This window comes from Atractosteus spatula, chromosome 1 (genome assembly GCF_055471065.1).
Source record: "Atractosteus spatula isolate fAtrSpa1 chromosome 1, fAtrSpa1.hap1, whole genome shotgun sequence".
NCBI classification, from domain to species: Eukaryota; Metazoa; Chordata; class Actinopteri; order Semionotiformes; family Lepisosteidae; genus Atractosteus; species Atractosteus spatula.
This window is the reverse complement of record NC_142706.1, coordinates 53,144,314-53,170,724: the sequence shown is the minus strand read 5'-3', so window position 1 is coordinate 53,170,724 and position 26,411 is coordinate 53,144,314. Positions and strand designations below refer to the sequence as shown.

At 35.6% G+C, this 26,411-nt stretch overlaps 1 protein-coding gene across 2 annotated transcripts in view; it reads left to right on the top strand.

Moving 5' to 3' along the window:
- Positions 1-15,896: 15,896 nt before the first annotated feature.
- The window catches only part of nr3c2 (nuclear receptor subfamily 3, group C, member 2), a 156,304-nt gene continuing 145,789 nt past the window's right edge, over positions 15,897-26,411 (top strand). The window contains exons 1-2 of one of the 2 annotated variants that reach the window (XM_088912592.1): positions 15,897-16,043; positions 18,527-20,341. In XM_088912592.1, coding sequence (XP_088768718.1) covers positions 18,543-20,341 — 1,799 coding nt within the window. In that variant the 5' untranslated portion in view covers positions 15,897-16,043; positions 18,527-18,542. The other variant, XM_088912602.1, reaches the window with a different exon arrangement.

Sequence of the window (26,411 nt, the reverse complement as noted above, 5' to 3'; positions counted from 1 at the left end):
ATTAGTTTAAAAGCAGGTATTTGTCTTAGCAATGTCACAAAATTGTATTTCCTGTATGAGGAAAAGAATTTTAAAATCAATTCAACTTAATCAGAATCAGAGACTACTCATAGTTTTAAAAAATTTGAAAAGTGGTGGGTTTAGTTTAGAAACGTTAGGAATCTTTGATGCCTTTTAAATTAGGTGCAACCGAATGTGAATAACATAATGCTCTCCATGAGACACAGACACACAGGCAGGGAGAGAAGCTTGGGGTCAGAGCGCAGGGTCAGCCATTGTACGGCGCCCCTGGAGCTGCTGGGGTTAAGGGCCTTGCTCAGGGGCCCAACGGAGTAGATTTCCTCTGCTGGCCGGTGGAGTTGAACCGGCAACCTTCCAGCCACTGGAGCAGATCCTTAGCCACAGTGTCACCGCTCCGCACCAATGAGGGAAGTCATTCTGATCCCTGGTCAGTATCTTCTTGGTATCCTTGGTATGAAATACACAGCTCATTTCTGAAAGAACATGCTCATTGTACAGTATATGATAAACTAAATGAATATATAAAATCATTTCCCTGCTGATCAATCTTTTTTTACTTATAAACATAAAAATAGCATTTTGTTTATTTGTTTTATGAGGGCATAGACCATTGTTTATGTTGGTCTCCTCAAGAGTTCACACCTCTTGATTGGCCTCTCTTTCTGTCCCCTGCTCCCGCCTCTCAATCCTCCTCCCTCCCAGCCTTTGTTCTCCCGCTACATTACCTTTGCCTACTGCCTTGTCTCTCTCACACCTGAAGAAGGCTCCACGGCCGAAACGTTGTTTTCTCTCTTCTTCTTTTCAGCATGGAATAAACCTATTACTTGTTCCTTTGCAGCCTACGCATGCTGACGCAGCTACCCACCTGAACTACTACAGCCTACACCTGCTGCGACACACTATGCCTTCCTCCAAATCTTTTTCTAGATCTCTTCGTCATACCTTTTCTTCCTCCCTGGGCCACTTGCCCGCTTCTCTCACTAAACCAACATTCCGTCTCTTCACAGCGATCTGTTCCAAGACCAGGCTTTCTAACCACCTTCTATTCCTTTACAGATGTCATAAGTTTCACTTCACACCTCTCTACACCTATTCTGACTTCACACCTCTTGATTGGCCTCTCTTTCTGTCCCCTGTTCCCGCCTCTCACTCCTCCTCCCTCCCAGTATTTGTTCTCCCGCTACATTACCTTTGCTTACTGCCTTGTCTCTCTTTTTTTCAGCATGGAATAAACCTATTTTTTGTTCCTTTGCAGCCTACGCATGCTGACGCAGCTACTCACCTGAACTACATTGTTTATGTTGTTTATAAATATACAAAAGTTTACAAAAAAGTCTTCTCAGGATATAATCCCAAGAACCCATCAGGTCAATCTTCTCAGACCGTATCCCAGAGCAATATATTTTCTGCATTGGTAACAAGTTTGGTAGGCAAGAAATTGGCCATTGGCTGTTCTTTGCTGCACTTATTCACTCTGATTGTAATCTTTTGCACACAGTAGATGTATGGAATTAGACTGATGAGTCTATCTTGGAACTTTATTGACAAAAACCTCGTTTTTGCCTATTTATCTGCCTATCTCCAGTTCCTAGAGGACAGAAAGAAAAAACAGTTTACTTTTTATTTTAAACAAGTGATCTAATAACATTTTGAAGAAACATGTTGAAGTATTTTTACATTTTCAGCCCAAATCTCCTTTTATAAATTGTGTGTATTCTACTATCAGCTTCATTCAAATCTCTGTTCTGTACTTTTCTGTACTCTGTTCTGTACAGTTGTCTACTGTATGTATGGCTGTGTATGTACTTATGTAGAAATAAAATTTAGACACCTCTTAACTTTAGATGCATGCAGCTTTGCTAATGATACGCTTATAATTTTCATGGTATACAACTACATAAAGGTCATTCACCTTTCTGAATACAAATATGTTTGGAATTTGTGTTTGGCCTCCTTCTATATGAGTCTGTAAAACACCACAGTCTGAGTGACAAAAATTACAACTCCTTAAATGGACCCAGGGGAAGAAAAATCATATAATTATTTTTAACGTTGGTCACTTTGTACCATGTGCCTACTAAATGTTGGGCTCCTGGCATCTATGATGAGGACATGAGTTACTTACACCATATTCATGTAATTATAGCAATAATAATTTAGTGTCCTGTAAAAAAAATCAAATGGGAATAATCTGTCAGATAAATGAACAATAAGTGCCACTGTAATAGTAAAGTGCTGTGACTATTTCATATTGGGAGTAAATTTTGTGCTCTTCAAAGTAGATTTCCAACCATGAGAATTAATAGTAGACATTGCCCCACGTTTTCGAGTGCTGCAGTAGATGTCTTCCTTAAAGCAATAACTCAAACAAGGTATTTTTTAACTACAAACAAGAACAGTTTTCCTTTGGAGTTTGGTGAAAATGTACAGATGATTTGTTTTAAACTTTTTTAACGGCAGATTCTATTTAATATAGAGTAATATATTATCAAATATTTGACATTGTACTACAAAAATATCCAGACAGCACAAGCATGAAAGTTAATAACAGGACATCAGCAAGGACACTAGCCCCATAAAGGAATGCAAAGAATAATTGCATGCAGTAACCAAAGAATATTCTGTACAAGACTTCCTTTCATTTGTTTCACTTCAGAGTTACTAGTTAATCTTTATGAATCTTGAAATAGACAAGGAGTAAAATCGTCTAATTTTGGAAGGCAGACAATCACCTGATAGAAGATGTGGGAGTGGGACTCGAAAAACACCCTGCCTCAAAATTAGTTATCACTTTTGTTCAAGTTTCATTATGAGCATATTCAAAGACATGTGGACAGCACAAAAATTGTACCTAATCTGCTACAAATTTGCAGTTCAATACGTAAGAGATACGATAAAAATAGGCAGGCATTTATAAAATAACAGAATTATCATTCTTTAATATTACACATTTTTCCAAAATGATCATGACTATGAAAATACATGGTAAGTCAGAGACAAGTTTTATCAATAGTTTATGCAGTTATATACTGTATATTTTTTCACTTGTGTTTCGGTAAAATTTCCAGATGCCAATTGGAAAATCAGGCCATCAGAGTACACATTTTGCTTTGACATAACTGTTGATCAGAAAGCACTATGGTAATAAACTCTTTCCCCATGGAAATCATGTGGTAAATTGTTAAGCCATCTGCCTCATAGCTTCACAACACCCTAATGGCTGCTGCCTGCAGCTATTAGCATTGGTTCCTGGTATCTTCTATGAAACAAATTACATAACTTTATTCAATTTAAACAGCCTGAAGGAAATAGTTTGTGAGGTATGAAAAATATTCATTTAAAGTCAAACTAAAAGCTAATTCTTTCACAGAAACGTTTTACAACTAGGGTTTTAAACTATACTATTCCTGCTGTCATTATTATTACTTATAGGAGAAGTATTGCTATAATTTCTTTGAAACAATTAAGATTTTGCACACATCTTAAGAGCATTTTCACTTTATCCTATTGTGATGAAATACAAACGAACATTATTTAATCTACGAGTTTCATATTGTACTTGTTTCTTCAGTTTCAAGACTTTGTTTTTCTTGGCAATAATAGGTAATTGTTATCTGTGCTGTGACAACACTGCAATACTTCTGTCTAATAGTAATATCAGACCAAACATAACTCACGTGATGCCAAATCTCAGTTGTTCAGTGTTTTTAGGGAGTTCCACAGTTTTTTTGAAGAAAAGATTGAGATCTCTTCATCAGTATTTTTTTTCAAACATCTGTTGTTTTCAGTAGAAGTTATTAAAATACATTCTACAGAAAAAAGTGATTTTATGTATTTATTATTTGAGATGGCAAAAATAATTAGGAGACTCTACAAACATCAATAGAGAATATTTTCTGGAAATTAATATACATTTGGTTTTCTTCTTTTATGATTTATTTTTAGCAGTAAAAAGAAGAGCACAGGGGAATAACAGGGATTTAACAAATAACTATCTTAAATCTTTAACTTCCAGAATTAAAACTGCATTTGACCAAAACACTGGGCCTGCCTGAATAAATAAAGAAAATAGTTTATTCTTTTAGCAAAAGCACCAAAAACATTATACTTTCCTTTGATTTAAGTCAATAAGATACTGAAGTTTATTGTGTTGCTACTGTATATCAGTTTTCAAGCAGTCCTTTAATGTACAAGTCATTACCAGAACACTCTCCAGCAGAAGGGTGAAGTACAAATTGGTGCTGTGTAGCCAAAGCTAGATCTGGCCACTCACCACCTTGGTTTCATAAAGGTTGAGAAGAAATTAAAGGTTACAGTATACAATATATACACAATCTTAAAAAAAATAAATTACTTCCATGTGTTAATTCCTTTATTGTAAGACAAAGATATAGATTTTGAGATTGTGAGTCAATTCCTGTGGTTTATTTTTCTTTTCTTCTGATTTTTCTGTAAACATACTCTGATCGAAAAGACTGTAAAGGTACCTGTTATGACTTTTCTATCTCTTTTTCATTGCATCAACTGGAAATAGCCAAAAGATCAACCAAACAAAAACTAATACAAATCTCTCTTTAGAATGGGCATCTTAAAATAGAATGAAAATGTAAATCACATATGAATTTTAAATAAAAGTTCAAAATCATGCATAGTCATGAATAAAGTGGGAGGTGGCTACTTCAGCATAGGAATGTGGGGAATGGAAAATATTACATCATATACTGTATATATATTATTTTCAGACTACAAGGAGACATCATTCAAGTATTCAAAATCCTTAAAGGCACTGCCAAAGTAAATCCAGCTGAATTCTGCACAATCAGCAAATATACAATATATTCACTAGCTTTGGACTTATTTATTATATTTATTAATTAATTTATTTACAACATTCACTAGCTTGGGACTTATTTATTATACAACTACACACAATGCACAAATATACAAAACTACTTCTATTTACATTTGGAATTCAGGAATTAATACTCAAAGCCCAGTAACCACACAGTTTATATTTATATAAATATATTTACAGTTCAATGCTTTCGGAGAAAAAATGGTATATGAAGAAAAAAATAATTAAGTATATGTGAAATAATAATTGAACCCTTAGTTTACTTACTACAGTTAAGGGGATAACTCGAATCAGATGTTAAATAATTGGGTCGTCAAGGACTGTGTTTTGGCAGCCCTTTCCTGTATAATGATCAGAAACATTGTGAGTTTGGTCTTCTACATCATATACAGTAGTATGATGATTAGTGGAAGCATGTCATGGCATGATTAAAAGAGATATTAGCTGATCTTTGCAAAAAATGTACCTGATGTTAATAAGTCTAGAGATGGTTACATTGCCATTTATAAAAATATGGGGCTCCATCCATCCAGAAGAAAAGATGGAAAAAAATCATAAAGATGGAAAACAGGATGTATACCTGGAAAATATGATCCTGACAAAACCTTAGAACAACATCTAAGGATCTGCAGGCCTCTGTTGCCACAGCTAAAGTCAGTGTGCCTCAGCCATCAGGGAAAGACTGAATGGGAATGTTTTTATGTGGGAGGATAGCAATGAAGAAACCACTGCTCTCTAAAGAGAACTCTTCTACCCATATTAAGAACCCAAGAAGCACAGGGAAGATTCACAATACGACAGGGTCAATATTCTCGGGGCAGATGAGTTAAAAGTTTAACTTTTTGGCCACAAAGAGAACTGGCAAAACCATCACTGCCTTCCCACGGAAGAACTCATCCCATTCATCAGGCATGGTGGTACTGTACGGTTATTGTGGTTTGCTGCCTCGGGACCCAGATGGCTTTCAATTATTGACAAAACAATTAATTTGATGTTGCATCAGCAAATTAAGTAGGAGAATGTCAGGCTATCCATTTGTCAGCTGAAGCTGAGAATTATCCTAAACATACAAACTGATCTACAACAGAATAGCTGTTTTTTGGATTGAATGTTATGGCAGGACCTGAAGCAAGCTGTTCATGTAAGGGAACACTTACCGATTTGAAGCAGTTCTATAAGGAAGAATGGACCAAAATTTCTAAAAGCTGAGGTGATAAACAGTTACATGTACACATCTATTTGAAATCATTACTGCTCAAATAGGTGCCAGCAGTTACAGAATCTAAAGGTTGACATACTTAAGAATATGTAATAGGTTTATTCCATGCTGAAAAAAAGAAGAAAGAGAACACAACGTTTCGGCCATGGAGCCTTCTTCAGGTGTGAAGAATTCACACCTGAAGAAGGCTCCACGGCCGAAACGTTGTGTTCTCTTTCTTCTTTTTTTCAGCATGGAATAAACCTATTACTTGTTCCTTTGCAGCCTACGCATGCTGACGCAGCTACCGACCTGAAATACTTAAGAATATTTCCTGTAAATCATTTTGTTAATTAATTCAAACATATAGTATATAATTTCATTCTAAAGGCTTCTTCATCTGTTTTTTATTAAGACTTTAATTTAAGACTTTCTAAGACTTTTTTATTGAAGACATTATCACATAATGACATTTTAGGTCTAAAATGCATGGGAATACTGACCAACCTATGGAGTCCACAACGTTTTTCTCAGCATTTTAAACTTTATAAAGGTAAACAGGACTGTTTTCGTAAACCACACACAATCCACACAAATATATCCCCAAAATCTAAAAAAGGAAACTCAATTTAATTTCCATACTCAAACCTTCCATTTACAGTATATGAAACTACAGTTCCCTTCAGTTTTGATGACTGGATGTTAATTGTTCATCAAACAGAAATCCAGCTGTGAATTTAAATGGTCAGCTATAGCTCGCACATTCCTGTACCCTGTTCACTCCTGATCTTTAGACTTGGACACAACAAACACGAGCACCCAGATTCCTCAAGATCCCAGATAAGGGGAATTCCTTTCTCACGTAATAGAATATTAAGCAATACTGCCCTTTCCTTAAAATACAAAAACAACACTAACAAAGAAAAGTGTTTTCCTAATACCCCAGGCACATAATAGTAGTTTTGCTGCACATCATACCATTCGTTTGCATGTTATTAAGTGTCTTGAACTTACCTGGTTCCCAGAGTCTTAGTGAGCAATTGCTAGTGCAATAATTTTCTTAGGTAATAATAGTATCAGTGAACTGTGCAAAGCAAAATATGGTTATATATGGAGGTATTCACTGTGACCTGCAACAAGAACTACACTACCAATTTTATAAATACTACTTTTTTCACATCCATCACATTTGGATTAATTTAAAACATAGATTTATGCCTAAAAAAGTCAAAATATTCCTAAATTATCTTCTGAATTTGAATAATAGCATACATTTCAGCACTTAGTGCCTCTGAACCACATCTACAAATTTATCTGCAGCACATAAACAAGTTAAATAAACAGAATCCCTCAGTCTTGAACAGAGCAGATTGCCAGGGGACTTGACACATGTTTTTTTAAATCCTGAAAGTAATAATTAACCAGTCAGAATCCTTCAGGACCAAAAATAAGACAAGAACCCAAGGATGTCAAAATAACACTAAGTGTATTTTGGACTGAAAACAAGAAGCTCATCACTACAATGGGATGTTGGGAGTCCTAGAAGGTACTGTCCAACAATAAGACGATTCCTAGATGATTTCCATGAATGAAAAAGATGCTCGAAACCAAAGGTGCAATATGGACCAAAAGGCTACCTCTCATTTATCATTATGGTAATGTTATTGGGCAAACCTGATTTTAGTATATACAGTATTTATATTCAGTGGACATGTCACACATACTGTAGCTGCATTTTATGCACTCAAGATACAATAGCAAGCCACACAACAATTCCTTGGTCAATCTACAGTAGCATTGTTCCATTGTATCTACTCTAAGAAACACTGGATCAGATTTTCAGTTTCAATATCACAGGGCTGAAGCTGGAAGTCTATATTTTACAAATGAGCACAGGAGTTTGTACAGCTGAGGGTTGTCAACAATTGTCCTGTTGAACTTGAAATTATCTGGTCACCATAACAACAGGAGGTGAATGTTCTGCAAGGAAAAGTACCACATTATTGGTTAATGAAGAATGAATTTAAATACAAGATGGAATATACTGTATATCCATGTTATTTTGCCTTATAGGTACAAATATGAAGACCTGGGATGAGTAAAAATATTACTTCAAAAGTATACATTTATTTTTCTTTCCTGGTTAATTAGTGTTTGTCATAAAAATATTCAAAATATCAGGAAGTATTTATACAGTAAATCGTAGATGAGGTTACTGCAAAATAAATTAGAAAAATATGTTGCAAGAATATAGAGTACAACAAATATACAAAGTCCATGTGGGGCACACAGGTTAGAACTGTATATGAGTATCAATGATCTTTTTATCAATGATGATATCAATGGCCTTTTTCTTTTGTTAAATGGACCCAGAACAGCACACAGTATATCCATCTGTTCTTCCCTAAAAAATCATTTTTGTTCTATATTTTGGGTGGTAATTATCACCAAAACAATACTGGATTCTAAGGAAGGTTCACAAAAGATTAAATGCAGACTACAAGTATCACATCCCTGTTGCTCTCTGTTCTATTCACAGATTACAGTACATTAACTACTTCCACTGTAACCAAGCAACTCTTGCTGCTGCAGAGCAGATTACATGAGCTGTAAATCCCAGCAAATCTGATTTGATGTCTCAAATCAGTCTGGGCCATTTAAATTTGCACCATTGAAAGAAACTACCATTACTGTTTGTGCAAATTGCAGATGAATCTGTGTCATGTGCAATTAAATGTGTGAAAACTGCATACCCAAGATTTCAGCAGCTCTTCCATTTTTTACATCTGTTCTCTCCAGAGGGAGACATTCTACTTAGGGCAGACTCTCCCTTCATATACAGAGCACTGAACTCAAGGCATCTTTAAAGCTCCTTTTTACGATGAAATTGTTGGAATACTATTTCAAAGGTTGTTAGTAAATTCAGCTTGCAACTTTTAACACCTAGACTTTTTTTTTTAAATTGCCATCACCCTAATACTGATTATTGGTATTAGACACTCAAATTTACTTTAACACCCAGATGACCTAACTCATGTTGGGGCAGAATTGGCTAAGTATCCCAAACAATAAGACATTTAAGCAATGAGATACTATGAATTTTTTTTCACTTTCAATAATGTTAACCACTTTGTAGAAAACTGTAGATAACATACTGTACTGTACAAAGGATTGCAAACACTTGGGCAACGCTGGCAAGCTTTGTACATTCAGTGTAGGGCATTTTTAATTTCATGGTCTGAGAATAAGTTCATCTGTCAGTTTTGTCCTGAGATTGATGGCTCTGAAGCTGTAGGTGCGCTTTCTACACCATTAAACTCCCCATGAAAATGTGGCTCTGATTATTTAAAAAAGTAATCCATCCCATTGCTCTTTATGGTAATGAAGTTTGGGGTCCAATCACAAACCAGGACTACATTAACTAGGATATAAAAGCCCACCACATAGAGTTCTGTGAAAACATTCTCTATGTACAAAAAAAAAACATCAAGCAATGTGTGCAGGGCTGAATTAGGCCAATACCTACTGATAATTCATATACAGAGGAGAGTGATAAAATACTGGTTTCACCTAAAAAAACGTAACCAAAACTACCACCACAGGGCCCTGCTGAGCCAAGAACTGGACCCAGAACTAAAACCATGAGACAGCAGGTCACTAAAATAACACAGATCAAAGTCATCCAAATCAGAGCACAAGCCAGAAGACACTACCTTACCCACTGGGACACACACAGACACAACACAAATTGGAATGCTACATGACCCTAAAAAGTAAATACACACTAGCTGAGTATCTAACCAAGGTAAGAGACAGCAAAGAAAAGTAATAACAAAGTACTGGCTCAGTGACCACAGTCTGGCCATAGAAACTGGGCAACACAGGAAGACCTACAGTAGCTGCCCATAGAGGACAGGCTCAGTGACCACAGCCTGGCCATAGAAATTGGGCGACACAGGTAGACCTGGCTGCCTTGTGGGACAGACTACTGTATGTTTCCACTGTAAGCAGGGAGAAGCAGAAAAATAGATACTTTTATTTCTTATAATTATAATTATTTCTCTGCTGCTCTTTGAGAAATAATCTAGAATTAGACATAGATTATTTAATAAAATAGCCAATCTGATCCCAGAATTCCCATACCTTCCAGAATCTGAACAATTCTGCTGGGGATGGGGGGGGTCAACAGAGCTGGTACACCAGTATGGGGGATCTCCTGTCACAGCCAGAGGAAGAGACTGAGCCTGCTAAACAGTAATGTTTTATGTGATGTACTGTATGTACTGTAAATGCCCAATAATATGTGTGTGGTGTAAATGTCTGTAAATGTGTTAATCGTATCTTTGTATCCGATTTGTACAGTATGTGCTCTGTGATTCTTTGTTCATGCCAATAAACTCTTTGAATTTGATGTGCCAATTGTTTTGTAAATGCACTCTGTATTGTGCAACAACCCCCCCAAGAAAACAAGATGAAGAGAGATACATCAACATAATCTGGAGCTTTATACTGATAACAAATGGAAGCCTCTTCTGTAGCAGGATTCAGGAGCAGTCAGAAGAGGTTTACTTATTTTGAGAGTTTCACAGTCTAATCCAATGTCATCTCTCCATCTAAATCCAAGCATCTGAAAGATACACTCTCAACATTCACAAAAACACAACAATGTAAAATACTAGCCATCAGTGCACGTTTATTTAGAACTGGCCAAAAATGTCAGATAATGCTTTTCCTTTCAGTCTGAATTCTCCTCTGGACATTTAAAGAACCTAAAATAATAATATAAAAGGATCTGGAATAACTGTTTATCTGACTGACATGATCGTCTCAGCTACTGTAGTGCTTTTATATGGGGAGCCTGAATGTGTGTAGGGTAGGAGATAACATGGCTCCAGGGAAGAAAAATATCGTATTCTGTATCCATAATCACCCTTCACATGAAAGTGCATTCTGTAAGGCAAACTGCAAAAAAACAGGATCACTTTTGAAGCTTTCTATTTTTCTAGTGTAGAATTTATTCTATTTTTCCCTTTCTCAAAATACAGCCAATTTTAAATCACAAAACAAGGTTAAGTGCAAAAGTACTTTCTCTATTCCAGGCCTTGTATTGTTTCTAGCTTGATTGGCACATTATAAATACAGTACTTTTAACATATCAGGAGCAAATTCTGCTCTGGATCAAAAAGGTTTGCCCCTGATAATGTTTTATAAAGAGCAGACAAAAGAATAGAAATAGAGTTAATGCAATAATGTTGTCACCTTGTAGCCTGATCTTGTCAGCATTTAGATGCTGGTATTATTGGTGCTAGGATAACTAATATCCAATCATTCATTTTCTAACTGCTTTATCCAAAACAAGGTTGTGGGGGAGTCAGAGCCTATCTTGACTAGCAATGGGTGCAACACAGGATACACCCTGAATGGGATGCCAGTTCATCAGGGAACACACAGACACAGACACACAAAAACACTCACACCAGAACCATTTTTTCCCAGAAGCCAATTAACCTACCAGTTTGGTCTCTGAGAGGAGACAAGAGCACCTTGGAGAATCCCACACAAATACAGAGAGAATATACAAACTGCACACAGAAAGCACCTACTGTAGGTCTTGAATTGAACTCTAGTGCTGCAAAGCAGCAATGCTAACCACTGTGTGCCACCCTGTGAAAAAGTGTAAAGCTCTTTGATATCCAGGTCTCAAACTGGTGCTTGTTTTAAGTGAGCTTTGAAGCTATTGGCAATTAAATGCGAAAAATATTAGGAGCATTTTAAGGATAATTACTTGTCTTGATAACGGAGTGAAATCCCTCCATGTATGTTGTAATGAGTAATATTAAATACATCTCAAAACCAGTTTCAGCCGAGGACAATGTTTACAGCTCCAATTACATTCTCATAATGACATTCTTTAACAATATGTGTTGTTTAAAGCTTTTCTTTTACTAAAGAAAAGATTTACGCAACAAATGTGTGAAGTCTGCTGTTGCCAGAGGTAGTTGTATTTCCTAGCGGGATAATTTGAGTGGATTACATCATATTCTAGCATACCAAATAAATATTTTTTGGGTGCTTTGTTTGCAACTTCTCATCCCTACTGTCCTTATCTATGTTGAAAAAAAGACAAAAAAAGAACAGTTGAAATGAAAATCTCTTGTTCCCAAAGGGTCTCATTTCAAAATATTTGTGTCTATTTTTGTAAGATTGAGCGATATTGCTGAAAATGTTGTGAAACTTGATGATGAAGTATTGAGGATCTGTTTCAGAAAATTAGAATGGTGTTTGATAATAAATATGAAGCCAGTAGACATTTCAAGGAATCCTTGCTTCTGTGAAAAGCAAGTTCAACCTACAAGGAAGTACATCTTAAAAAAAGTATTTTCCAAAGTGACATAAAATAATAAAGACATTAAGAGAACAAAAAGACAGGCCATGAAAAAGAGACAAAGATCAAAAGAAACAAAAAGTATATGAACTGCACACAGAGATGATAAAGATATCACAAGTGCCAAGATCGAGATGAAAGGAAAATGGTTATTCAGGTTAAAATTGTTTCAAAACAGTTGAGCACCACAGCAGTAAATGAATACTGACTGAAGAGGTAACAAATCTGAGAGACAATAATACAGTAAATTAAAAGATAATTGGGATTGGTAAATTACTTTATGTTACTGATGTCAAAACAAGCACCCTGCTTCAGGTTATGCATACTTAAAAATCAAACAAGTAATATTTAAAACCACTCCTTAAGATATTTAGTGAAAACATTAAAAACGAGCATAACACCTGAATTGAAAATTGCATGTAAAATGCCCATCCAATTTTTTGTGAACATACAGAACCATTATATCAGAGCTAAACCTCAAGATTGACTAAGTATAACAATATCATAGGAGCTATTAGAGGTCTTTGAGGACAGACAGAAAATAATTACTGGATAACAGTAGTGCTTACAGTGGCATACAATACACGACTTAAACTGCCAGGGCTGTTGATAAAGTCCAGCATTGACTGTAAACGACTCAATATCATTCTTAAACTGAAAGCTGCAGGATTTCATGGCACAATGTGTATGTGGTCTATTAGAAGAAAAGGCAAAACCGGTTTCTTCTTTAGCTGTGAAAACAATCCTTTTCCCTCAACTGACATTTCTTTCTATTTCCCCAGAAATGTTAACCAATAGCACTTGAAAACAGGAAAAGCAAGTAAAGAGTTTGGGGTCAGAGAAGGGCTGCTAATGAAGGTGTGTCACAACTGTACCAGGAGAAAAGTAAATAGACATAGATATAGTATAATAGAATGACATACTGTAGATATTATAAGTTGCATAAAAGATGCTAAATATAGCATGCACCATGTTTAATATTTAATATGCATATGGAACACAGAAAAGTTTTAATGATTCATACAGTATAATAATCTGCTCCTCGAGACCAAGAGAGCCTATATTACTGTATGTGAAGCAATAAAGCAATTTTTACTGTTACCTTTAAAACAAGAGAACAGATCCTTTGAGAACACATAGTTATCCACAATTAATGCGAGTTTCTGCTTCATCTAAAAGTTCAATTAAAATATTTTTCCTGCATATTTGTGAAAAGCCTGATCAAATAAATGCATGCTAAAGAACGTTTCATACAATGTTTAGCCCACCTTTTCTTACCCTTTCTGAGAACTTTCTGAGTTAATTAAGAAGGGCATTTTAGACAAGTTTCCAGAAATGTGAAAATAAAATGGTTTTGTACACAGTATTGTAAAGCAATAAAAATACTAAAGCAAAGACAACAGTCCTGAACATGTCTACATTGAATAACCCAGCATGATATATTGCTGAGTAGCCTAAAGTGACTCCAACAGTCTGTGATGATAAGTTGGTGAAGTAATAAAACCAAACATTGATTTAGATCCCGTTTAGTGAAAAAGCTTTGGAAAGTATGAAGACAGACATATAAAGAATTGTATGAATAATGTAATGGAAACAAAAGTACTTCAAAGAGCAAGTTCTGTTTCGCAGGCATACAGTACAAAGAAAAAATAACGAGGTTATATACTGTATAGTACAATACTATCCTACAGTATACCTATATTTGTTGACCTGGATAGGAGAAGTACAGTATATTATCCACACTTCCCATGTTATCTCTTAAATGGAAGAATGAGTCTTCTACTCTAGCAATGGGGACTGGTCAAGCCTTGTCTGATTCCTATAAAACATCACCAATAATTCTGTGTTCTGTGGCAAAAAATGACTGCATTGCCAGTCTCGACATAATTCGGAAGTACTGTACAGTATACTGCCACGCTGCTTAAAATGTGCTAGATCATTGAAAACCAAACAGGCATTATTTCAAATGTAAATGCATATTGCCTTATGTCAAGTGTTTCTGTGTATCTAAAAATTCTGCACATATAAATATGTAGAGTAATTACAAATGCAATATGTAGAAGAATTAATTTCTCTAGATGTTCACAGATACATAACATGTACAGTACAAAGAGGTTCATTAGCTTCCTGCAATATGAGCTGAGCTTCCTGATGGTGTTTTTTCTCCATCATCTAATTGCTCCAAACCCCTGAAGGTATTTGAATTGATGCATTAGCCAGGTCTGCTATTGCTTTTAGTGATATCTTTCTGAATATCTATATACCGTATGAACATGAGAGATTAGGCTGTTCCACCCACCTACTGTAGCTCAATTGTTTTCTGATAGCTAATTATTTTTAAAAAAATTGTTTCTTTCTCCATTTATCTGGATATGCCATCCAGCCATTTCTTGAAAGAGGCCAGGGTATTTGCTTCAACAACTTGTAGCAAACTCTTAAACGAAGGTTAATCTTTTTTTTTTGCCATAGCACAGTTCACGTAAGAAACATCCTTTTCTGTCAATACTGTACTCATTACTCTAATACTTAAGATATGAAAATCTACATGTTAGGCTAGTCCAACTACTGTGAACCCAACCTCTGCATCATTTTACAAGAAAAACTTTCAAAGGGAAGTACAGTAGATATGCATTTATAAATATGTTGATTTCTCGATGCATAAATGTTCTATGAGTGCATCAATTTCGTATAATTCTTTTATACAGTCTGTCCCTAAATTTAAGCAGCTGTCCATGCTGTTATTTTTCTTGAGATCCACTTCGTTCTTTGCATGTTGCATTATCAAAGGAATACATTATTTGTGAATGTGATAGTAGAGTAGTATATGTCGCACAAAGTGTAAACCCACATTACCTGATAACGTAAAAATGGATGAGTATAAAATATTTTTATTTTTTTAAGATTACATCGTGACCCTCATGTGAAATTATGGCCAATTTGAACGTCCCACCGGGGGATACTTTCGCTGTGCAATATAGTTTTACAAAAACGACGCCCTTTCCAACAGCTTGGTGTTTTATTCGTTCTTTCTTTCTTATTCGGGTTGGGTAAACTGATTCTCACCTGTTTAACGAGAAGCTCAGCGCGCTTGTAGTTCCAAAACCTCGCAGTAGCGTACCTGTCTGCAGCACCCTTTCCAGCGAGTTTATTTCCTCCGAGTTTGTATTGCACTCGTTGCAGTAGGAGGGTCCATGTACACATAATGACGTCGCTTGGCAAGTCTGTCTGACTCGCTTGCTGTTTTTATCAGTTCTCTGCTGGAAAGCAAGAAAATCAGAAATCTTCAGTTCATTGGACAAAATGCAAAAATATCAAGGGAAGCTGTTTTAATCCTGGGTCCCAGTTTTGATGTTATATCACCGTTCTGCTGTTTTGGATTACGGCTAATGCTGGGATGTATACAACTGTATACTTCTGCGATTCAAGCTGTCATAACTGAAACTAGTGGATGCATGGAAAGAGTAAATAACAGTCGTTACACTGGGAATATTGGCAGGAAAAAAAATACTGACCTGCTTATTTTTTCCTGGCTTATTGCTGCCCAGCAACACAGCCACCTGACTAAGTTGGATGTCGTAATTAAGGTAAGGACGAGCAAAGAGCTGGACTGAGGGTGGTCGAGGCGAGACAGTTTGTACAGTAGGTAGCTTTACTGTATTTCAGGTTAATTTCAATACGCCAGAGTCAAGTTCAAACGAGCACAGTGACGAGTTTAACTATTTTTTTTATTGCAAGGATGTTCGTTATCAAATGTTAGTATTGTAAAGAACAGCAGCTTTTAGGTAGAACCTTTTTAGCACGTACTGTATACAATTTGTAGAGACAAATCTTTTTCCAAAAGGATTGTTGATGTTAGTAACCTAGGGATTATATAAAAGGCAAAACAGAATACATTTTTATTTTTTTAAAAGTCTGTTCTGAGGAAACGTATAAAGACGTTAAAATTCAGATACCTTTATTAATTTGGACATCTATATTTTATGTAGGATAATGACCGTTTTGCAAGAGGGAGAAGTGTGTACCAGTCACGCGCTTTTAACATACTAAATTCTAACAATTTCATTTCATTCACAACAAGAAAAAAGTGTTCTGCGATATCACCAGATCATAACTCTATAAGCAGTTTAAGGTTGGTTAACTTTTTTTTTGTATTTTAGGACAAAAACCAGAGTACTTAGAGACGAGAGAGGCATTATTAATCACACTTAAATGTGAAGATATAATTTCTGTTGTATTTTACCCATCATTAGACTATTGGTATTAGGTTTTCCAAAAAAGCAACAATGCAGTCCAGGGAAGTACTTTATAAAAACTTTGAATTCAAAGAAATTGCACATAAAAATTTTAGTTTGGGAGTAAATAGCTTTTGCTTTACCGTTCAAATCTACAGTACCAAGTTAAAATTTTAGCATGGCTTGGGCAAAAAAAAACAACAACACAATAATCCTTTACACGTTTATATTTTACATGATCAAATGTCAGATATTACATTCGGGAATCATGTAACGTAACCCAGATGTGTATATTAAAGTGTTGACATAAAATGTACGCAAACTTGTAAATAAGAAGTTCGAAATGCGATAACACAAAAGTGACAGCAACTCAGTAACTTTAGCCCTTGTTTCATAACTTCACTGTTGCCGACTTATTTACAAATTCGGTAGTATGCATCGAATGCATTTTTCACGCCCACTGTTGAAATTTTAAATGTTTTTATAAAAGAAATGAATCGAACAGTACTGTTGCCTTAAGAATATCAGTATTTTTTAGTAGTGTCGCAGCAATGTTGTGGCTTTACGGCCCATAAAGAGGAGAATGACAGCAAAGCACAACCAATCCGTGGGTGGCGTGATGAAGTTTTCGTATCACAGTTAAGCTTTTTACCCAATGGCTGTAGCTAAGAGGTGGAGTACAGAAGAGAGTGCTACAAAAAAACATGTGATTCATTTTAAAGAGACAACACTCTTTTTTGCTGAGGAGTTTATATAATAAAAACGAGTTTCATTTAGCCATGTTGCGTATCTTGCAATAAGGGATACGTTTAACCATAAAGCATGCACGGTGATTTAAAATAACGTACTAAGATACGAATTGGAATAATTCACTTTATGGGTGGGTAGGTGTAAACTACCCAACAACGCTATAGAGAGACTTATTTTTAAATAGGTTTAGCATTTAAAAGTATTAAACGTCACCAGTTCTTAGTCTATAGAGCAGTGTCGTACCCCGCCCCGTTCCTCCGCCCCTAAGAGTGAGCTCGGAAATTCCGCCGATGGCAATAGCTGTGTTAATGAACATTTAAAATATTAAATGCCGCAGGGAACTTCAATGCAGTTGTGTTTTAACACGCGCAGTACTCTTTGAAGTATCATAAAATGTCACTTAATAGATTTCAGTTGTCTATTGATCGGTCCTTGAATATAGTGTGCAAGTCTCTTTCTCTCGAAGAGCTCTGTTTTCCAAAGGCAAGGGTCTGTCAGCTGGTACTCAAACCAATTTCTCCTTGAAGCGTGGTTGTGTCTGCATCGTAGTTACTCCCTGTAGGCGAAGGACAGGCTGCTGTACTTAAAGGGTTCTAGCTGAGGAAGCACTAGAGAGTTTGGAAAATGGAAACGGTTTCTTCAAAGAATACAGTACGTGCTTATGTGTACTAGATATTCTTAATTCCTGTTCTGGAAAACTCTAGTATCCCATATTCCTTTTTTGTTTTTGTAACGAAAATATTTTGATAATTTTATTGGCTCACAACTATGATTGTAATTCTTTATTCATTCTTTATGTTTTAAATCAGATAATATCGATTTAATAAAAATTAAAACATAATTTGTAAGAAACCAATATCTTTTATTTATAACACTCTTAATAGAAAACATACTGTATATCTTGAGTTCATATAAAAATAACATTTGGATCTCTGTGGTTTGAATACTAAAATTTAGGAAGCATTGTGTTTGCAGACTTAATTTTAGTATGAAATTAAATAGAAATTTATCACCAATATCACAGTCATGTACTGTATAAGAAATATAAAAATATTGAGCAGTCATTCATTATTTTAATCCTTTAGGTGTATCAATGATCCAATGGAGACCAGAAGATGCCAAAGGTTTTGTGAAGAAACAGACAGTGAGAAGAGATGGGTTCAAGTGCCTCACGCTATGGAGTACCACTGTGCATTGGAAAATAGCACTCAAACTGACAGCAGCACATTGACGACGATACTTAACAGTAGCTGTGCTCCAGACACAACAGACAACTTTAAGGATGGTTGTGGAAAAGAGCCGGAGCAGTCTCGGGCCTGTCTGAACCAGAATCAGCAGTTTATTTTCCCTGTTTCAAACAAAAATGTTAAGTTGGAGATGGATTCCAAGGAACTGTCCCAGACTGTGGCTGAGTCAATGGGCTTGTACATGAATGCAGTGAGAGATGCGGACTATGGCTTTGGCCAGCAGAATGTACAAGGAGGTCAGGCCAGCCCTGGGAAACTGTATCCCAATAATGGACAACAGAATGAGATTTATAAAAATGATGAGCATCTGGGTTTATCAGCTTTGAGCCCAAAATTGAAATCACTGGGTTCTTTAATCTCATCCTCTTACTCTGTAGTATCCAGATCGTCTAATTTGTCTTCAGCAGAGTGTCCTGCTAACATCCCAGCCAGTTCCTCTGCTATGGCCCCGCCTGTCTGTTGCAATTCACAAAACTCAAACTGCACAATGTCCAGCCCCGTTAATAACATTCTTGCATCTGCAACCAGCAGCTCTTCAAACTTTGGTAATCCTTGTACGTCGGTTAGCAGCCCCATCAGTCAAACCTGTGGCGGATCTAGTCTGGTTAATATTCATACCAGAAATTCTGCAGCCTGTAGTCCAACCAACACAAGCACTGTCGGTTCCCCACTTGCTAGTCCCCTTAACATAATGAGATCCCCGATTTCCAGTCCGAACAGCATGTGCAGTGTGAAATCTCCTGCTTCATGTAGTGCTAACATGAGGTCTTCTGTATCAAGCCCTGGCAGTACCAATAATAATAACTATATGAGAGCCTCAATTTCTAGTCCTGCAGCCATCAAAAATATGACTGTCGCTAGTCCTTCTTACAGCTCTACAGGATTCCCTATCGCTAGTCCTGCTAGTGGACTGGGTCTTGTTCAGAATGACATCCACAGTCCAAATGAGAGAGACCAAGAGTTTAAATGCTTTGAATTTCCAAAAGTTGAAAAAACAGAGGGTGAAATCTATGATGTTGGCCTAGATCAGATGAATAGGGTGAAATATATAAAAAATGAACCACAACCAGGTTTGACTAACATGTGTCTGTTAACTGATAAGCCAGATGTTCCCAGTTCACCTTTTGCAACACAGATAAAAAGAGAAACAAACAAAGATGGAGCCTGTCTGAATCTTCACTATAATGGGCAGCAACACCCTTTAAATCATTTCTCTGTGTCAGAAACCACCTACTTGTCCTTAAGGGATAATGTAGATGAGTACAGCCTTTCTGGGATTTTGGGACCACCTGTTCCTTCACTGAATGGCAATTATGAACTTGATGCGTTTCCTAACAGTGTCTTGCCTAAGGGGATTAAGCAAGAGCCTAATGATGGCAGCTTTTTCCAAGAGAATAATAACATGCCAGCATCGGCTATTGTGGGTGTTAATTCAGGTGGACATTCATTTCATTACCAGATCGGAGCGCAAGGAACAATGTCTTTTTCACGGCATGATGTGAGAGACCAGTCAAACCCCCTGTTAAATCTTATTTCTCCTGTTACGGCGTTAATGGAGACATGGAAATCACGACCTGGCCTGCCACAAAGCTCTCTGTCATCCAGAGGTGAAGGCTATCCAGGCCAAAGATGCATTCCAGAAAACATGTCAAGGTAAGACAAAAAACATACGTCTGTGGTCTGATATTGTTAGTTGGTTAGAAACAACTGAGCTTGAGAACAGAACATTAGTAAGCTTTTAGAGGGAACATTGTTGACGAAAATGATGAAGCATTGGTTGAGGTTGAGATTTTATGTAAGTGATGGACAGATTAACTTGAAAATGCCGAGAGCTATAAAGGGTTATACATTTACTGTACCTTGTTTATTCTTTACCATATTTTACTTCAAGTTTATCGAAGCAATAATGAATATTTATTATTATTACACAGTACATTGAAAGCATATGTCCTCAAATGATCAACATGGGTAAACTACTGTACCTTATTAGAAAATCATACAGTATCTACTGTTCTTTTCTTATTGAGAACTACATTGCCAGATAATTTACTTGCTGTTCATTTGAGTTCAGAGGTGAAGTCGGATTTGACTGAGTGATATTAGTTACTGTACTGTGATTGCTAGTTACTTTACTCTGTAAATTAGTATTAAGTAGTGACTACATTACTCATTAATCAAGTTTGTATTTTTTTTGTTATTTTACAAACTGAATGTTACATTGAATCAATTTATAATTAAGAAACATCATAGCACATGTATTATTATCCTTTAATGTTGTTTAAAATATCATTCAAATCCAGAATTAAAATTTGCAATATTGTGTCATTATAAAAGAATAGTATTGGGAGTATGGTCAATTGTAGTTAGAAACAATTTTAAAATAAGACATAATTACCGTAGTGAAACCATTACATACTATTCTAATGTGCCATTGGAAGCTGTTAAAATTATGGTTGACTGCTTGATTACTCTGTGGATTTATCAAGCTGAAAACAGTTGTTTGAGCTAAACATTAATCTGAAGGTCATATGCATTACCCTATAAAGAAGTTAATGATATGTTGCTTAGACACGTTCTTGCTCTATCTTTATAACCTTTTCTACTTTAGACTATGCAAATCATGATTTCACAATGAAAGTCTCAGGGAAGGACAAACCCCAATCTCCACCACTCACTGGATCCCTGGAGTATAAATAGAGGTCTTTGCTAAAACTCCACTAACATTCTCAGTGCCAGTACTGTAACCCATTGGCTCATCAAAGGAGAGCTTTGGTTATCTCGTCCATAGGGCAGTTGGTCATCCTTCAAACCAACTAAGTTAAAACCAGACAAATTAATAAACACTCTGTGTTTTCTTGCAGTCTCCATACAGAGGTTGGTCTCTATCATCAGAGCTGACTAAAACTTACAGGATTTTGTAAATTATTTTTTTGTGGGGCAAGTCATGGTGGTAAAGTAAGAAGCCAATATAACATAATTCTCTTTTATGAAGTAATCTGGTAAATTCAGACTTCCATAATCAATTTTGTGACATAGTTGTATGACAGATTTAGAAATATTTTAACTTATGGCACAATCTTAAATGGCTTTAAATATAAATATATAACAAACCTGCAAGATTATTTATTGGTAGCTGTTTAAAAAATAAAATGTTGCTAATATTTTGTAATTATAGTCAGGTTTTTGGACTTGTGCACTGCTGTGTTTAATTTTGTAAGCCTCAATAACATTAATTGTGTTAGGAAAAACCCTTTAACCTGTGAGTAACTTCTTTACTGATAAAACATTTGTTTGTTTTTTCTCAAAATTCATTTTGTGATGGACTTTGACAATCTTACTGTAGGGTGATGTTTATATTGTAGGTGTTTATTTTATTACTTTTTTTGCACTGGACAATGTATACTCTAGCCTGGATACTATGCTACTGTGTAGCAGAGAGAAAAATCTGGGTCATGTGTAATTGTGAAACTAGACTTGTGAAAGACTGGGAATACTTAGTCACAACATAACATAAATAATGTAAATAGTATGTTGCTTACTGTAACTGAAAGTCAAAGTTTACTTCTTATCAGAAGACAGCTAACATATTAAACTAGGTTTACATAGACAGAAGTATATAAATATCAAAAGGTATGGCACAAGAACTTGTGCAGAGCAGAAAACCTTTTTATATGACCTGTTAATCATGAGACATTTAATTGTTCATTATTAGTCACATGTTGCTTATTGCCAAACAGATTAAATTAACTGTGGGTTGCTGGAACAGCTTCAGAAAAGACAACTCCATTTTTATTTTTATTTGTATTAAGTGAAGCCAATCTGGCAGCTTATTACTTTGACACATTTATTTTTTTGTAGCCAGCCTTGGATGTCCTGGTTGCATTTTAAGTTCCAGTAGAATGTACTGAGATCCAAGAAACAAATCAAGCAGATGAAGTTCACAAAAAGTCCAAGCCAGGAAGGTCTATGTACAGTAGATTTTTCCTTGCAGTTAATGTAACCTGGGAAAACATTTGTTTATCTGAGTATGACGGAGCTTTAAAATATGAGTTTATTTTTGTTATAACTCATCATGGAAATGCTGCATTCTTTTAAAGTTTGAATGCTGAATGCTGCATAAAGTAATATTTTTCTAATCTTGTGTAGTGTAGTGATGTCAGTTGCTTCATTGATTATTATGGAAATAAGAAAAGTTCAGGAACAAGGGAAAAGGGTTCTGTTCATTACTACCTTTGTGTTTCATACATTTTTAATTTTGACTTCATGAGCAGACTACAGTAGGATGTCCATTGGAAAGAAATTTCACCATAATAAAAATGGTGTTGTATTATTGCCAAGAAACAGCATATAGCTTTCAGTTAAAAGGAACTCCTCCCGTTTCTGGAAGCTGCTTAAGATTGTTATGTGTAGTCGTGGCCACATTAGGGGTACAGTGTCTTTGAATTTTCAGACTGGGCACTGGCACTTTACTCAAATAAAAACTCAACCACAGCTGATTACAGTTAAAACTGGAACTGTAGAGCATGATATGAGCCAGTACTGTGCTACTGGATGGGATTTGTAAAGTAGAAACATATTTTGGTTTTATTCCAGGATTGTGAGCAAGCTAGAATGAACATGACCTAAATTCTGCAAAGATTACTGCCAGCGTACCTTAGGAGAGTGGTAGCCTGACTTTACATAACACCATAAAGAGGTTTGAACTATAACCTTTGAAGATCAAAGAAATTTAGTTGATTTATACTATTGTAAAGAAGCAACTCTTATATTTTCTTTCAATTTAGTTGAAATGTGAATCAGCTTGTGTTGTAGAGTGTTTAATCAAATACAAACTCTATGTTAGTCTCTGTAGGCAACATACATACAAGTAGTAAGATACAGTACAGAGCATTGCAAACGTGTTCAGACCCTTACATAACTTTCATAGTTTGTTACTTTAAAAGCCTACAGTCATGACACTTTGAAGTAGAATTTAATATTTGTTATACTGTAAACAACTTACTTCACTCCAATTCAAAGCACAAAAAGTATAAAGAAGTAAATAGATAATATCAGAGAAAATTGAAAACTCATGATTGTATAAGTCTTGGAACAGTTAGTGTGGCAAACCTAAAATAATTTAGGTTCCTGAATCTTCCAAGCAAAGATTCAAACATAAAACCAAGTTGCTTTCAAAACAGTTGAGGGATAATGTTGTATAAGGGCACAGATCAGGAGAAGGATATAAAAATATTTCAAAGTCCATTGAACATGGCGAAGTTGATCATAAAGAAGTAAAAGGCATCCAAATCAGGCTGTCCCTCCAAACTGAGCATCCAGAGAAGTTGGAATCTGGTTAGGGATGCCACTGTCTGGTCAACATTGATTTTAAAGTCAATGTTGACCAGAACTAAAGAGTTCAGTGGCTGAGATGGGAGAAAAGTTACTACACAAAGGGGGCTTGTAATTGGAAAAAAAAAACATCTCAAGTCCTACTGTACATGGGGTTTGTAATAAAGCACCTATGCAATCCTAAAAACATGTGGCAGAATGTTTTATGGTCGGAAAAGACCAAATTTGAATGTGTTGGTCTAAACTCAAAGTGTTTATTTATTGCAAATACAGCATACTGCCTGCATCACTCAATCAACAGCATCCTACTGTCAGGGTGGTGTTGCATTATGTTATAGTTATGCTTTTTATCAGCAGGGTTTGGGAAGCTTGTCAAAAGTGATTTGAATATAGATGGAGCAAATTACAAGCACATTGTAAAGGAAAACTTGCTTCAGATCTTAAATTTAGACAAAAAATACACTTTTCAGTAGGACAGTGATCAAATGCACATGGCCGAATCTACGTTGGAGTGGCTTAAAAACAAAGAAGGAAATGTTTTTGACTGGCCCAGCCATTCAATCCTGTTGAGAATCTGTGGAAATATTTGAAAACTGCTGTCCATAAGCAATCCCCAAGTAATTTGAGAGAGCTTGAGCAAATGTGTGAAGAAGAATGAGCAGTAATTGCACCAGTGTGCAAAGATAGTAGAGACTTACCCAAAAAGACTTGCAGCTGAAATTGTTGTCCATCAAAAATTGAATTTAGGGGACTGAATACTTATGCAATCAACATATTTTGTTTTTTTTTCTTTATCTTTTGAAAACATTTACTGTAACTTATCTTACCCTTAGAAGTCTTCAGTTTGAGCTTACAGATTTTGATTAAAACAGTAAGCTTAAAAAAATGTAATGTGTTGGCATAATGTTTTCATTTCACAAAATGGAGCATCATTGACCGACCTAGAGACTTACATACAGGCCTGTGAGTAGACAAAGCCTACCTTAGGCAGTGTGCATCTCTGGTAATCCTATTGCTTCCCTTCTTTAGTGAAGACAAGTTTTTGATACACTAGATTAAAACATCTGGAAAATGAACAATACAGAATATTATGGTAAAAACATCACAGGTCTCAGAGATGTTACATAAAAAGTGAATGTTAAATATAATTGTGTTAGAAGACAGAAGACAGAAGAGTCTTACATGCTCTTGGTTATTTTTTATACTCTCTTGAGACAGTGGTAGGTTAAAAGCAACAGCTTCAGAAACATTGTTCATTCACACCTCAGCTTGGAAGCTGCCAAGTGCACTTATCTCTAGCAGTCAGAAACAGTTCAAGGGGACAGTCTCATTTGCGCTTTCTATCCCCATATGAAATATCCATACTGCAGGGCTTTCCTTACTGGATTGAACTTACATTTCATCAACAGGTTGATGTTGGTGAATAAAATAAAAATCTTCACATCATATGTGCTTTCTCTGTATTAGCTACCATTCAGATTTTCTATCACAGTTTCTAATATTTTGGATACTGATTACACCTCTGATCTTGTTATGCCCCTATGTGACAGTGGCTATAGAGTACTTGATATTTAAGCCTATTTTCTGAAGTGTTATTTTCTATTGTTAGAGATGTTCCTAGCCTCATCCTTTTTCAGATCTAAACTGAAGACACATCTGCATTCTCTTCTTGTTTTCCCTCAGTTTACTAAATTTCTGTATTGTTTCGGGTGCCCTCTTATAACCTCCTACACATGTTGAGTTTTCTGAGTCACCATCCTGTTTTATTTACATGTTCAGTAAGAAATTGATTTGCTTCTTGTTCATTTGGATTTCCCATTAATAGTTTGAAATAGTCTTTGTTATTCATTAGTTTAATGTGTTTTTTAAATTACTGATTATTTGAAAGATTGCAATTCTTTCACTTTTCTTTTATAACGTTTCTTATTATAAAAAGTTTTCAAATATTGTTCACCAAATATTTGTAAAATAAAAATGGATTGTTTGACTGACTGATAATAAACACGGAATAATAGCAGGGAAGGGGTGTCAGCTAAATCTTGAATTACATTTTTTTTCATCTCAGAGACAAACTTTCATTTGAGAAATATACTGTATGTATACACTATTTGCAAGTTTTCTGGATCTTTTATCATAACAAATACAATCACAGTCAATGCAAACTGTTCCTGTGCTTTATATGTACAGTATATGTGTATATGTAAATTGTTTGATAATGTTTCTGTGCAAATAAAAACAATTGGATGTATCGGGGTTTGCACAGTAATTTTCTAGCTTTAAATTTAGTGTAGTTCTTCCTGAACTTTCCTCCATGAATCTTTTAAGGTATTAAATTATTATAAGAAGTACACCTGCCTATCTGGCCATTGTTCTTTGTTCATGCCACTGCTTA